Genomic DNA, 16238 nt, shown 5'->3' with positions numbered 1-16238 from the left:
GCAGATTAAATTTTAGTCAAGAGGAAGACTGAGAAAGCCGGGGAGACATATCTGGATTTCCTCGTCTTCCCAGCATGATTGGGAAGACCAGATGGAAAGATACCACTGATGAAGTATGAACATGAGTAGGCACACACAGAAGGAAGATGGTTTGGGAATGAATGGTGTTCCTTTTCTCTTTTCCGTGGTCATACCTTGTTAGCAACCTTCTATAACAAAAGGAAACTCCTACCTAAATATTTACCGCTATCTAAAAACACATCAGGACCAGAAATGGCCAGTGAAGGGACCAGATGTCAGTGTCTATCAACATCAATGTTATGCTGCTGGTATCTTACTAACCCTCCTACCAACAGGTTTGCTGATCAGTACAGGAGGCAGCAGAGGAAGTTTTATCTAGACAACAATAATTCCTGTGTGCTGGTACCAAGATCTCAAAGGGTTAAAAGAAGTCATGCCAACATCCTTTTCTTTATCAATGATCAACTTCAATTTCTGGGCATCCCATACCACGGTTTTAGGAGATGTGTAATCTTTGGAGACTCATCAAGAGTTGCAGTTCTGGGAGCTCAACAATGACCTAACCCCTTCAGGCAGTTTCAGAAGTTCAAATGTCACAGGAAACTGCTTCACATGCCAATGGTTACCACACCCTGTTCTAGAGCATACTTCCCTGCCTATTAGAAGTACTAGGCATACCTGTACGGCTAGCCATTGTCAACAAAGAAATAGGCCAGCTGGGAAAAGAGCCAAAAATCTTTGGTTGGAAAGTTTTCAAGGTAGACAGACACTCTGGTTTAGCCTTTAATAACGTACATTTGGAACAGTATAAATAATAAATTAGGAGTAATAGTCACCAAAGCTATTAATGTTCTTGGATTTGTGACATCTTTTAATAACATTATTATTATCACATCTTCTGAAACCCAGAGCACAGGAGGCAATAGCTTGGAGTTGGATCCATTACTTGCATTCTCAATCCAACTTCTTTCTTGCTCTCATCTATCCTCATGCCTCCACACAGACTCCAATCTCTACCAAACACCTCAGAAGATATACAAACGCAATACGCAGGCACTGGCTGTCATCAGCTTAAAACACTACCTGCTCCGTTTTCCTGCCATTCCCAGCTTTAGGTCAGGCTAGTGTCCTCTGGCTATATTATTATGCTTCTCAAAAGACTCAGCTGCCTAAATTCTTCGGCACCTAAACAGTGTTAAGAGCTGAACAACAGAGTTGCACACCTAAACCTCCCTCCCGCCAATACAGAAGCCATATCCCTAAGCTACCACACGGAATCCAAGTTCCGGCAGCAATGATGTTTTGAAAGCTCCTGGAGGCTAACCTAAAAAGGCAGAAAGCAACTCTGCCCTACTGCCTACGTCCATTCAGTAAATATTTACTAGGTCTACCATGTACAAAAGGCTCTGTGTCCCATGCCCTTCTTTTGTAGGAAGCTGTTTCTTCTCTCCCACGTACACCTGTGCTCTCCTACCCCCTTAAGCAGTCCCTTTGCCAAGTCCTAAGAACACTGCTTCCTTCCCCAGACTAAGGCCTTCTCCCAATGCCTGGATCCTTAATAACTTCTCTATATTCACCTAACTTACCATATTATTAGTACATCTTAGCCTGATTTGGGTCTAAAACCTCTGCTGAACAGTGTTTTGCTTTCTAATTATGAGCTGACAGCCACTTCTGGTTACCACACTCACATCTTGATATAATTTAAGTTTGTATGTTGTCTTTGAGCTGTGATTCTCACTTTACGTGCATCAGAATCACTTGAAAGTCTCGTAAACATAAAGACAGCCTGGCTGAAGAGTCTGCATTTCTAACAAGTTCCCAGGTGCTGCTTATGCTGCTGGTCCAGGGACCATACTTTGGGGAACTATCACCTTTGAGAATCCGATAAAAGTTATGAAAAACTGCACTTACATATAAAGGTTTGCATGCAATTTCAAAGGATTCATGAATGTTAATTTGTAGGTGCCTTCTGCTCTATATTCTTTTAAGAAATGTTTAAGACCTGCTGTTTCCTGACTTGCCCATAAGAAGTACTAACTGTGGTACAAATGTGCATGCAAACACCTCCTAAGAATAAGGAGGAAGTGCATGGTACTGGAAAGTCAATTCTGTCCAATGCGCTGCCCTCTTCAGTCTCAGGTGTCTCTTTTATACATGCTTGTGAACATTTTTCTGTACTTCTGGTTCAACTCTCAGAATCAAAAGACTCATCACTTAGTATTTAAAAGGCTCTATGGAGTCACTCAAACAAAACTATTTTATAGGGGAGGAAGTGGTCTGGTAGAAAGAACATAAATACTGGATTAAGACAGAAGTAGATTGAAATACTGATTCCGCTTGTCTTAAAGATACAACCATTAACCTTCAATTTCCCCATTTACAAAACTGGAGATTTTATAGGGAAAATCACTTTTTCCCTTTCTGGGCAAAGGTATAAGGAATAAAAGGGGGAATGATTCTACTATTCAAAACCAATGATTCTTATTTATGGTAAGGAATTTAAATGCTGGAAGAGGGAATGTCTAAACTAAGAAAATGAAAAAAATTGAACTAAATAATTTCTAAGATGCCTTCAAATCCAACATTTTGTATTTATGAACTCTAACTAGCCAGCATATTCAACAATCATTTACTCTTCAACTCAGCACAAACTCCTTAAAAAAACAATCATACCTTCATTACACCCTTCCCTTCCCTCTATAGTGTCTAACATCATTCCAACATCTGCTGCAAAAATAAAATAAATATGAATAATAAATTATTCTTCTCCCCTCCAATAGGCCAGTGTGAAATACATCTTGTCAACACAGAAAAGCCCCTTGGAAGAAGTTTCCCTCTGTATCTTCTCAACAGTTAGCCAGAATCCATTAAATTCATCTTTAACCTATTCAGTAAGATCTCTCAGGATTTGACTATAATAGATATAGTTCAACACTGTATGCTTTGTTTCTTAAAGATCTATCCGATATTCTTTTCTCAATCTACAATCCTATTACTGGGTTGGCCAAAAAGTTCGTTCAGGTTTTTCCGTAAGATATTATGGAAAGACCCGAACGAACTTTTTGGCCAACCTAACAGTTTCTTGCAAAACTGTTACATTGGATGTCATGTGTGTGAATGTATAAATATGTCTATCAAAATTACCCCCAAAATCCTAGGTCCTATGAATTGATGAACTACCTAAGAGCCAACCAGTTTCCACTAAAACATACCTCTTGTAGAAGACGCGGGTCCAGGCAGTCACCATCATCATTAAACATAGACTCCCAGCTCTCTTCAGTAGCAGCACTTGCTTCTGTGTGAGACGTATCAGCTGCTTTCGATTCCATGGATGTTTCCACAGATACTGATTCTATATGAGGAAAGGTTACACCAAATTCTGTAGTCTCTGAGCCATCTTCTTTTGTTTTGAACTCTTCAGCAGTTTTAAGTTCATGCAATGCCTCTGTTATATCACCAGTACAATCTTGATCACTGCCCAAAGCACTGTCCGAAAATACTTTTGTCCCATTTAACATACTGAGTTCAGAGTCCAAAAAAGTGTTACAATTACTACCAGCAATCTTCTTTACAGGTAAGGAGGAAGCACAATCTGACAAGCTCTCTATCAACTTTCCTGTTGACTCTGTGAAACTAGGTGAAACGCTCTCAGCATAAATATCTGAGCAAGCAGTCAGGTTGCTGAAATGTTCAGTGTCATTCCCCCTTTTAGCTGCATGAAGAGGGGATGTATCTGCACTTATTTCTAAATAGTCTGAGAAACTACTTGTGTTGCTACAGGCCTCATGAGCTACTCTAACAGCAACTACAGTTATGTGATCAGATATGATATCTGTAATGTCCATCATACATGTCTTATTGGTAATGTCACCTACACTCTTAGACCCATTATTTGTATATGTTTCATGAGCAAGGACAGCTGTATCAGAAGATCCACACCTTACACATAACTCATCAGCAGTGCTGTCATTCTCCTCACACTCTCTAATCATTGTTGGATCAAAAATGCCATTTATGCTCTCTAATTTGCTGACTCTAGTCATCTGATGAGAGATGTGACCCACAGTCTCAGGAATGGAATCTATACCTTTCTGACCCAAGATGAAATCTGTACTGTTGGCTGTATCACCAACATTCTCAGCATCCAAGTCTATGCAAGTCTGATCAATGATACCAACTGGACTTCCAGGAACAGAATCAGTGGTGATGCCTCCACTGCTGCACTTCAGCATTCCACCTGATGTCTGCATGCCTTGTTGTACAATTCCAGAATCAGAGCTTGGTTTTACTGGTGCAATCATACTCTCAGGTTTCACCACAGAACTACAATCTCCAGGAAATTGGGATAGTATCTCTGCAACCCTGGCTTCAGTTTCCATTCTGCTTTCCAAATTTCTATCTTCAAATGTTTCCCCATTTAGTTCATGCCTATAGAAATCACAGAATTCCACATTTTGGAATGGTTTGTTTGGAACCTGAGCCTTACTGATTTCTGAACAAGACTGAGATTGAAGCAACCCATCCTGTTCTGTCACATCTCTGGTTTCAACCTCCAAACACTCTACCTTCTTTGGTTTAAAATGTCTTTGTAAAGGTACGATAGGTATAATCCCAGGATTTGGGACTCTTTGCTGATGTCCTTGGGATAATATTTTTTTGGATTCTGTGGTTGCCCTCTCAGTACAAACACTATCTTTATTTCTTTCTTGAAGCCACGCATCTTTATTAAATTTTGTTGAAGCTTTCTTTCCTTCCCTACGATTGTGTTCCTTTTTATCTGGATTAATACTTAGTCTTTGAGCCTCACACTTGTCTCTAATGATTCCTTTTTGAGAGAAAGAATCTTCCTTTTGTTCTTCTTTCACCACGGAGTTAGGTGGGCCACAGCTTTTTCCCTCATCACCTGATCTGTGCACTACTATACCCCTTCGAGCTTTGGGTACATAAAGTGCCATGTCAGGCCTCCTGACTCGAACTCTGCATCTCTCTGCTTCTTGCTGCATGGCACCACCTCAGTCTGCAAGAAAAAAGAGAGAAAGATTCAATTACCAAAAACTAATTACAATGTATTGAGCCAAGAGATTTTAAAAGACTAGGTAGAGGGCCTACTAATCCATCCTATAGAAACCCTTAAGTTAAAAAAAAAGTAAAACCTGCCATAAAATAATTAATGCAATCAGGTAAGCAACTAAGGAGAGTAAATTCCAAAATAACTCACGAGCCCATAAATTTTATCCATATAGCCTCTTTCCTCTACCTTCCAAGTTCTCTCTACTTTTTAACAAGTAGCTTTGTCTTCAGCTGAATTAAAACAGATGAGAAAAGTGATTATAGGCTATCAGGTACTCATAAAACACAACCATCTTAGGAGCTCAAAATTTACACTGAAGAATACATTCAAGGAGAACCCCTAAAAGAACATTTGTTCAACATAAATATATATACATAAATATGATTTTAAGAGTAACATATGAATGAGAGTAACCTGAATGTGGGCTAGAAAATGAGACAACTAATCATGGACTGCTTTCTAGAAGATGCTGCTTGTGAACTATGATTTTTAGGAAAGAAACAGGTAGTGGGAAAGAAAAAGTCATCATTCTATTAACACTGTTTAATCAAGTGACCTACTATAAATTTTTCTTCCTTCTAGTAGCAATAAAATGGGTCTGGGTAGGATAAAGGAGGGTGGAGGCCAAGGAATGTGATGGGACAACTCACTGGTAACTCCCTGACACATCTACCATGGTTGGTCGATGGAATTTAACAAGGAGAAAAAATTTAACAAAGGTTAAATAAAACTTTATTTACTATCTACAAAATATGAGGAAATGTACTAGACAACCTCATACTGAGTTATTCTTTTCATCTTCAAAATAATACTGTGAAGTACATACTAGTTTGCCCAGAGCAAAGAGAATAAGAAGGTCCTACACATAGCAAAGAAACACCCATATACACTCAGAAGCACCCACTGTTAATATTTCACCCCATACCTTTCAAAGGAAAAAGACAGTAAGAGGGAAAGGCTAACAAATCCTGTCCACTCTATTACAGATCCCTAAAATTTCACCTGATCAGAATACTTCCTCAGCGAAGAAGCTCCACTTTCATGGCCAGGCAATTTTCTTTTCAGCCCAGGGATATACCATGGCCCTGATCATCAACTGTCTCCAGTGATCCACCTGTCCCTTTTCTCTTTTGATGTCTTAATTATTATCTAGCTCATCATTCTGCATGGCTTTTCTATCTTTCCATTTGTGGAAGAATATGACTTCAACATTTAGCCATGCCAAATCTTTTTAAAACGTCTATTTTTCAAAATAGAAGTACTAAAGTATATTTCATTGGAGGGGATGCCATAGACACAATGTATCTTGATCTCAGGTAGCAAAACACCTGACAAAATATATCATGATGAACTGTAAGATGGTAAAATATGGGCTACTAAGAACTGGTAGGTGGACTCACAATAAAAAGTAATGATAGTGGGTAGAAGCAAATTTAGAGAGGGTTATGTAACAGAGAACTATGTCCCCATTGCCCTGTAAAATTCAACATTTTAAACAATAATATGGATGCAAACAATGAACACAGTATTTATCGAATGTGAACCGACACAAAATCGACAGGATTAATAAATAACAAAAATGATTAAATTACAATTTAGTATCATTTCTATAATCTGGAATGCTGTGCTGAAAGCAATATGAAGACTAGGAATGAATAAATACAGCGACCTGCATTGGGTTAACAGAAAAAAAAAAAAGAATCAAGCAACACAGAATAAAATGTATAATTTGCACAGAAAAAAAAAAAAGATCTGAAGGCTTTTACTTCATCTACAAAGTCAATAAAAGCCAAAAGATAGTGATGTGGATGTTTAGAAAGGCAACAGTCTTAGATTACAAAGTCTAGAAAATATACAACACGAGGTATGGTTAAAGGAACTAAAGGTATACTCCTTACCCAAAAAGGTCTAAATGGAAACATCCCAGCTACCTTTATACGTGCAGATTGGTTGCTCAGAAGTCAGTTACCAGAACCAACTGGTAGAAATTAAAAGAAAACAAAGTTTACCTCAATATAAAAAAGAACTCTACTTTTAGAGTTCTCCAACGCCATTATCAGGCATTCTGTCTCTAGAATAATTTAAATACAATCTAGACGATGGACTAATACTAGAGAAAGAATTTCTATCTGTAAGGCAGATTGGTCTGGATTAATTTTAAGTGTTCTTCAAACTCTAAATTATGATTCTATTTGTCATACACAACAGACATATATCAAAGGCTTCAAATTTAAAATTATTTTGTGCTACAGCAAATGGCTTTTAAAACTCAACCTTCTTTTTTTCTTAGTTAATGTCTACATGTCATCATGGTTATTTCAAAAGCTGAATAACAGTATAATAAATTTATATTATTATCTATTTCTTACCAAAGCACTGAATTCAATTATGCCCATCCAGCACTGTGGTGCTAAATATTTAGCAACTGGCTTTCCAAGTGTAGTCTGGAGTATTATTTCCACTTATATCAATGATGTCACCAGTGTGAGTGATGTGACTTCTTTATGGAAGTGGATAATTATTTTTGAATGAAAGAATATATTCTCAATTTTTTGAGCTATGCACAATATAATAAATAGCTAAAGACATAGCACTTTTGTAAGTCAGCATTATTACCATTTCTCCATCACTTTAAGTCTAGACAATCAATAAGCAATAAATCAAACTGTGGTTTATGGCATTTGCTGATCTCTGTGATGTAAATATTTCTACCGTGGCTAATTTCAAGCTACCAATGTGGTGTTATCAATGAACCTGGAGGTGGGAAAAGGACACACAGTAGCCCACCATGACACAGTATTTCAACCATAAAGGTACACTATACATAAATAACTTCAAGAGCACAGATCATAGTAAAATGAAATAATTAGGAAGTGATGAATTTTAAATATTTATTAACTTTTTATAAATGTCACTTATTTAATAATGAGCTATAATTTAATTGTTAATAATGGATAGGTTTAATAATCAGTTTGAAAAATTCCTAAACAGTTAGCTCTTACACCAGTAGAAGATGCTCCAATACACCACCACTGGCTGTTTTGTTAAAATCAGTATCCAAAAAGATCTACACACTGCATTGGTCTTTCATAGGTGCCTGTTGCACTGGCTTTGTTTTTGTTTTCCCATCTTGCCATTCACTTGTTAAAGAAACTGGGTTATATGTCCTTTAGAATTTCCCACATTCTCGAGTTTGCTCATTGTACTCTTTAGCATTAATAAGTTTTTATATATAATCTCTGTGCTTCCTAAAAAGTAGTGGTTGATCTAGAGTCTTGATAAAATTGGGGTTTAATTTTTTTATAGCAAGAATATGTCATATGTGGTGCTATGAACTTCCTACTGCATCACATCAGATAGCAATAATGTCTGATTATTTCCTTTTTGTAATAATACACATTGATCAGTGGGTTCAGGTCCATCAGTCTGAACCGTCCACTATAAAGTTCCCTCTCAGTCTTTTACCCAGTGGTTTTAATAGCTTTAGAGGAATACTGCCAAGATACACTGTTTCATCAGGGTTTGCAAAATGATGACATTCTAATTCTGACATTCATTGTGCATTTGTTAGCTGGAATTCTTTTACAGTAAACTTTCCCTCATCAACTATTTTGTGATTCTGAGGTACAGTTTATATAGATAAGACAGAATATTTGATTATTTATTTACCAGTTTCTGAATGAATTGGTTCCATGACCAACATTTTGTTGTTGTTGTTGATTTTAACAAAACAAAAAAACCTCACAGATTTTCATTTATTTTGTTTCAATCCAGTGCAATAATTATTCCTCTTGAAGCTCAAACTATCTTTGGCCAATGGCAGCCCCTTCAAGGTCCTTTCTACACAAGCCCAAGTTATCCTTGATAGTTCCTTGCTTTGTAGTATGACAGCTTGTCATACTAGACCAGAGCTGGAATCAGCCACTTTTTTCAAGAAGCCCTAGTTCACGTTAGTGAAAAATAGTATTTTAACATGGGCACTACAGGAATTCACTGCTACTTGGTTAGTCACTGTGTCTAAGCCTTTTCAGATCTCATAGTCAATCTTACATTGATTTTTGCAATGACATGATAATGAAAATACATATTTCCATGCTTTCTTCATCTCATAAGTTATTTAGAAGTGTCTGCCAAATGTATATATATATATTTTAAAATTACTTTTAAATTGATTTCCAACTTAATTACACTGTGGTATAAATGAGATCAAGTCTTTAAAATGTGTTGATTTTGTTTCATGGTCTAGTAAATGGTCAATTTTGGTAACTGTCTCATCTGTGCCTAAAAATAATGTATAACAGCTAAATTTTGGGGTTCTGTGTATGTGTATTCATAAAAATCAAGTTTATTAAAGTATTGTTCAAATCATACTATTTACTGTCTGTGCTTAATCACTGCAAAATATGGATAAAATACCCACTGTGCTTGTGGATTTATTGATTTCTCTACATTTGTATATTAATTTTTATATAATTTGTCAAAGTAATGTTATCAGATACTTACATTTAGGATTGTTCTGTCTTCCTGGTAAATTGTTACTTTTGCCATTATGAAGTGATCCCTTCTACTGGTGACCCTAAAGGGGATCCCTTCTATTGGCAGGGTTGGGGGGGGAACGACCCAAAAGTAATATAGCTATAGCAACTATATTACTTAGTTAGGTATCTCTTCTTATCCTTTTACTTTCAGACTTTCTGTGTCATCATGTTTCAGGTGTCTCTTGCAAACAGTATACAATCAAATTATGAATTATTTAATGTCTGTCAAATTGTCAATCAAATTTGACATTCTGTCAATGTCAAACTGTCAAATTTAGTCAATTAACATTATTGTGATAATAGATACATCTGGAAGTATTTCTACCTTTTTATTTTGTGCTTCCTTTCCATTTATCCTACTTTTTGTAGTTTTCTTCTTTTCCTGCTTTCTTTCAGGTTGATAGAGTTCTTCTTCTACTGCTCAGAAAGCTCTATACTATATTCCTAGTCTGTTATCATTTTATCAATAACATGAGTACTTGTCTAAATATCTCAAGTTGATCATTATTTGTATCTGTCTCCTAGACAACTGTACAGTGGTTTTATTTTACAATCCCTTCATATATACTCTTAGTTTTTGTCTGAAAATATCTTTACATTGCTCCCATTCTTTAATGGATTTTGACTTCTGTTACTGTTAAGAAATCTGTTGTCAGTTTGTCACTGATTTGTAAGTGGTCTCTCTTTCCTCTCTGATGATTCTCAAGATATTCTATTACGTGTATGGTGTTCTCAAGTGTGTACTATGTGTTTTAGTTTGTGTTTTGTATTATTTTTCTACTGGGATAACACCATGCTTTTGAATTTTACCAGTTCTATTTATTCAGGGCAGTACCTTCAGATCCATCTTCTAAACCACTAGTTTTCTCTTCACATTTGTCTATTTTGCATTCTATCCTATCCAATCCGTTTTTTTTTTTAATTTTAATGACTAAAGTTTTATTATAGAAGTCCTATTTATCCTCCACCCTGCCTCTGTTCTCCCTGGCCTCATGTTTTTAATAGTTTTGTTGTTCTTCTATTTGTTTTCTTCTTTTATCTTTAATCATTTTTAACATTTCTATTTTATTATTTAATGTTCATTATTATAACTGTGGCATTTACTTTTAAATTAATTTTTAATTGGTTTTAATTATTTAATATTAAATATTTATTATTCAATAGTTCTACTTTGTGAAGTTCCTGAGGATTTAACTCTGCTGTCTCTTGTGTCTCTGACTTTTACTTAAAGCACTGTCTTCTTTTGTTGGTGGTGGCGGTGCTGTAACTTTGGGTAGTGAGTTCAGCATCAATGCGCCTTTATCAGTGGGAATTCCATACAGCCAGACTATAAGTATTCCTCTATACAGTGATTCTTCATTAATGTGAATTTTTAAGTTTGAAGTTTTCTGAATGATGCAGTAAATATAAATATGAAACACAAACCCAGATGAGAGTAAAACAGTAGCTATACAATCTCAGGAAACATTCCCCCCTCACTCAGAACCCAGGTGAGAACAGACAAGCGTCCTTATTTTCTTTCTGTAACTCTGAATAATTTTTTTTCCCTCGTCTACTCTTTGAATGAGGGTATAACACTTTGAGATTTAAGGCTTTAAGTGGTGAACTCAGTTCCAACTCATCTCTCTCAGGCCCAATGCCTCCACTCTTATTTCCCACATGGCTATTAAAATCCAAGCCTCTTAGTTACCAAGAACGTCAACATTAGTAAAATAAAAAATAAATAAAAACTGTAAAGAAAATCTAAATAGGGGAACTGTCTTAAAATTACAGCCCATCCACATAATGGGTTGACATCCAAAACATAATACTAACTGAAACAAGAAAATTACAATCCAATTCATTTTTTTTGTTTGTTTGTTTTTGCACAAAAGTGTACCATCAAGTATAGGCTATGGTTCCCAGCCCAACGTTTGACTAGCCCTTATATCAGACAAATTACTTAATTTTATTGTGGCAGAAGTTACCACTTTAAGCCTTAGTTTACTCAAAGTATAAAATGAGGATAACAACAGACCTATTTCATAGACACATTGAACAGATTAATTAAACGATGCACATATAGAAACTTGCTAGTCATGTTAAAAGTCTCAATAAAAGTTAGCTATTATTTAAATAGGCAGTTGAGTTCCTTAAGTTACAAGTTTACACAAGGAATCAAAAGTCCTTATAATACAATAATATTCAAAATGTGCCTTGATCACATATAAAATCCATTTCTACTTGACACTAACATCTACTGAAACTATGTATCCTGGCTTTGCCCATCAATCTCTCACTAATAGTCTAATGTTGTAAGCATCCAATAATACAAAGTAAACACAATGCAATTCAATTGTAAAGTGAAAATACAAATATTGAAAAGAATGCAGGATTTCATGAAGTCTATAAAAATACTGAAGGAAGTACTCATCTCAGAGCAAAACCCTTGGGGAATGAAGTTCTGGCAGAATCAAACCAGTGAACAACTGAAGAAGGGAAGATCTAACAAGGATGATGACAGGACAGGAATCAAGAAAGGAAATGTCAAGGGCTAAAGAAAACTCTCTTGAGAAACTGTTAAAGCTCTCAACAGTTTTGGTAAAACTGAAGCTCTTGTCTAATCTGTATGATAAATACTAAGAAAATCAAAGTAAAGGATGCTATCAGACTATCACACAATTTTAGTGAAAAAAAATTATACAAAGAAAGCACTTATATCATTCTTTGTTAATTCTAAGAATTAGCACAACTGTAATTACAACCTCAATTTTATTAAATATGTGGTAAAATAAACATTTTCATGTCAGAAAAAAAAACCTAACAGGTTTTTTTCATTAATAACTATGAAACTTTAGTCTCCATTTTAAATAGGTCCACTTTAAGACATATTTTCGAAGTACCAATTTTCTCATTTAACAAAGTTTTCTCATAAATATATATTCCTAAGGGGAGAAAGGCTATCATCTAAACTGTTAACAGTGGTTACATCTGGGAGAGCAGAAAATGAGAGAGGGAAAAGAATTAAGAATTACTATCTTTTTATACATTTACCTCAGTTTGTTTGAATTTGTTACAATAAATGTAGTTATTTTTGTAATTAAAAACAAAATCACTAAAATTTAAAGGTATGCTATTGCTTTAGTATAAGAGGCCATTACCATACATTGGTGTAGGAGAAAGCAAAGGTAATGAAAACTGACAAACAGATCTTTATTGGACAAAATTACTGTAAGTAGGAAAATGATGAATGGAGAAAAGGGCAACTCTTTAATATACTTCATAGGATAATAAAACGAACAGCACAGAAATTACTTGACATTGGAAAGATAATCTCACAAATGTTGCAGAACGCTGAGCAACCTCTACTTTTTGGTCTAAGAATAATCTAGAACTACATTGTCCAATACACTAGCCACTATCCACATGCAGTTACTGAGCACTTGAAAAGTGGCCAGTCTAAATTAAGATGTGCTGTGCTTGTAAAATATCTCTGGATTTCAATGATTTGGTATAGCAAATAAAAAGTAAAATGCCTCATTAATATTCTTAAATTGATTATATGTTTAATAATACTATTTTGTATATAATGGATTAAATAAAACACATTGAAAGTAATTCCATCTGTTTATTTTTATATTTTTTAATACGGCTACTAGAGAATTTAAAATTACATACGTGGCTCATATTTTTGGTCTGTGTTATATTTCTAATGGAACCGTTGCACTAGTCTAAGATCTTGCCATGTCCTTAATGCCACAAGAACACAGTCTGGCTTTTCCTCTTGTGTCTCGCCTGTTTCAGATTTTTTCACTTTCAGCAAAAAGGGAATGTACCAAACCAAGGAATCAACTAAAACATGAATATAGATAAGCTTATCTCTGCACAAACAATTTAATTTTCCCAAATTTCATAATGATAAAAAAAATAAAGCATCAGAAGAAGTAAAGTCTACTTATATTTCATAAATCAGAAAATAAGACTGATTGGACATTCCCATGTGGTGAAATCTACCCTCAACAAATTTAGGAGCATTTTTTTAACATATGTTTAAAACTGTGCAGGGCCTTAGATTTAGAATCATTTAACAACTGCCTTTGTTTTACTGGACTATCAAGAGCATTCACATTCTCACTGGTCTACTTAGAAGTGGGCAAAACTAAGAAGCGCCAACATCCTTCAGTTCGGTAGCATATATGTGCATCTGTAAAGGAATAAAAGTATCCTAAAAGCAGATTTAGTACGTTTATAATTAAATGTAATATACAAAATATATTAAGTGACACACGTAAACCAATAGATTTCTGAGCACTAAAATATAATTATACACTTTTAACTTCTAGGCATCCCCTCAGAAGATTCACCGTCCTTCACTCCCTAATTTCATAGTCTGGTGAATTGTATCACTATCAACCCAGCAGTTCAAGCCAGAAACCTGGAAGTCATTATCTATGACATTTCAATCAATTAACAAGCCCTGTTCATTCTACTTCTATACTGCTTCCCGTGATTTTCTAAAATACAAGTCAGATTTGGTCATTTCCTTGTTCAAAACTCTTCAGTGGCTCTTTATCACGTACATAAAGTATCTTGCATAGCAGATTTGGCCCTACATGATCTAGCTCCATTGCCACACTAAAACTGCCTAGCTGCCCTCAGCGGGCTGTCTCAACTCCAGCTGCTCCTAATATCAGACTTTAGAGTCCATTGATTCCAACTCCTGACAGTACTAGAAACATGCCCAGCTGCCTTCTCACATCTCTGTGATTTAAGACACATTATTTTCTCAGTCTGATGTCTGCCTGATACTCTCATACCTGCCCTTCAAATCTCACCTTAAAGGTTACCTCCTCTATAATTTCATCACTGACTCCCTGATATACTACGGTCCTGCCCATAAGTTCCCACTACATATCATTACAAATACCTTCATTAAAACAATTATCATATTGCTTTTACAGGTATGTGTTTGAATGTCTGGCTCTCTTCTAAACAGTAAGTTCCTTCAGTGTAGGGTTAGTGTCTTTTTGTCTCATAGCACTGCATTTGGCACTAAATAAATATTATCTGTTAAAACGTGGCAAGTAAGACTTCTCAATAGGTGATGCTCTCCCAACCCCCAGTTGAGATTTGGGGTCCCATTCACTCCACAAACATTTATTGAATACCTAGTATGTGCTAAGTCCCCTCTTAGACACTGGGAACACAGCAATGAACAAAACAAAGTCTGGCCTCATGGAGCTTACACTGTAATGGTGGAGATAAAAAATAAACATTTAAATATATATTATAATGTTTGACAGTGGTAAATGTGATGGAGTAAAATGAAGGAGGGAGAGGAATACAGAATGATGGGTGTGTGGCTATTTTAGAAGGGAAGACCATATGGAAAAGTGGGGAAGACCACTCTGAGGATTTAATACCTGAGTTTATACTTGAGTTGAATCAATGAGTCACAGAAATTATCTGGAAAAGAGAATTCCAGGAAAAAAAGAAGAGCAAGTACAAAAGCTATGAGGCAGGCCAAGCTTGAAATGTTCCGGGAATAACACGAAACAAGTGCAGTAACAGAGCAAAAAGGGGCACCGAAGTTGGTAAGACAGCTAAGGGCCAGAACAAACAGGGACCTGCAGGCCAAGACAAGGTCTTTGGATTTTATTTTGAATGTGTGGGGAAGTCATTGGAAGGTTTCAGCAAGAGAATGACAAGATCTCACTTAACCTTTGCTAAAGATCATTCTAGCAAAAATGTGAGGAATTGACAATAACGGATAAGAAATGAGGAGGAAAATCTGAAAGTCTAACAATAGACATGCAGCAAGTCTAGAGTAGTAACAAAGGAGGTCACAAGAAAAGGTTGGATTAATCATATATTCTGAAGGCAAAGCTAACAAAAACTTGGTGGTATGGTTCTATGGGATGTAACGGGAAGAGAGGAGTCACTTTGAGAGTTTCGGTCTGATCAACCTGGGTGATGACGGTTAAATTTACTAAGGTAGGGAAGACTGGGGAAGGAAATAAGAAAAGAGGAATCAAGAGTTGTGACATGGACACTTTAAATTTGAATGCCTGTTGGACATTGTACAGTTGTTAAGGAAGCAACTGGAAATATAAGTCTGAAGCTCAGGGGAGGTGTAAGAATTGGAGATAAAAATTTGGAAGTCATCACCATAAAGATTCAAGCCAAGAACAGAAATAAAACTACCCAGGGAGAGACAGAGAGAGAAAAGGCTGGGGGAATTGAGTCATGGGGGAACTACAACTCTAGAGGTCAGGAACGGGAGATGCAGCCAAGCACAGGAGATGGAGGAAGAAAATAGGAAGAAAACAGAAGCATGTAGTATCCCAGAAACCAAATGAAGGAAATTTCTTTAAAAGGCAAGAGTAATCATTTGCATTAAATGTTGAAAAGTCAAGTAGTAAGAACTGAGAATTTTCTACTGGATTTGACAGGATAGAGGTTGCTGGTGACATTGGAATAGTTTCAGTGGAGTTGGGGAGATAAACACCTCACTGGAATGAGGTGAGGAAGAATGACCCAATAGGAAGGGAGAAACTGATGATGAAAATAAGAGATGCGGAGTTTAACTGTAATAAAGGCATATTTACAATAGTTTTTAAATCCTG

At 35.9% G+C, this 16238-nt stretch overlaps 1 protein-coding gene across 4 annotated transcripts in view; it reads right to left on the bottom strand.

Annotated features, from left to right (window-relative positions):
* The window catches only part of R3HCC1L (R3H domain and coiled-coil containing 1 like), a 74178-nt gene that overhangs the window by 26631 nt on the left and 31309 nt on the right, over positions 1–16238 (bottom strand). For all 4 annotated transcript variants that reach the window (XM_024734981.1, XM_024734983.1, XM_024734982.1 and 1 more), the window contains one exon: positions 3237–5041. In XM_024734981.1, coding sequence (XP_024590749.1) covers positions 3237–5027 — 1791 coding nt within the window. In that variant the 5' untranslated portion in view covers positions 5028–5041. The remainder of the gene's footprint in view (positions 1–3236; positions 5042–16238) is intronic.

Source organism: Neophocaena asiaeorientalis, unplaced genomic scaffold (genome assembly GCF_003031525.2).
Source record: "Neophocaena asiaeorientalis asiaeorientalis breed wild unplaced genomic scaffold, Neophocaena_asiaeorientalis_V1.1 scaffold240, whole genome shotgun sequence".
Lineage (NCBI taxonomy): Eukaryota > Metazoa > Chordata > Mammalia > Artiodactyla > Phocoenidae > Neophocaena > Neophocaena asiaeorientalis.
Note: the sequence above shows the minus strand (reverse complement) of the source record. Positions and strands in the feature narration are given on the sequence as shown.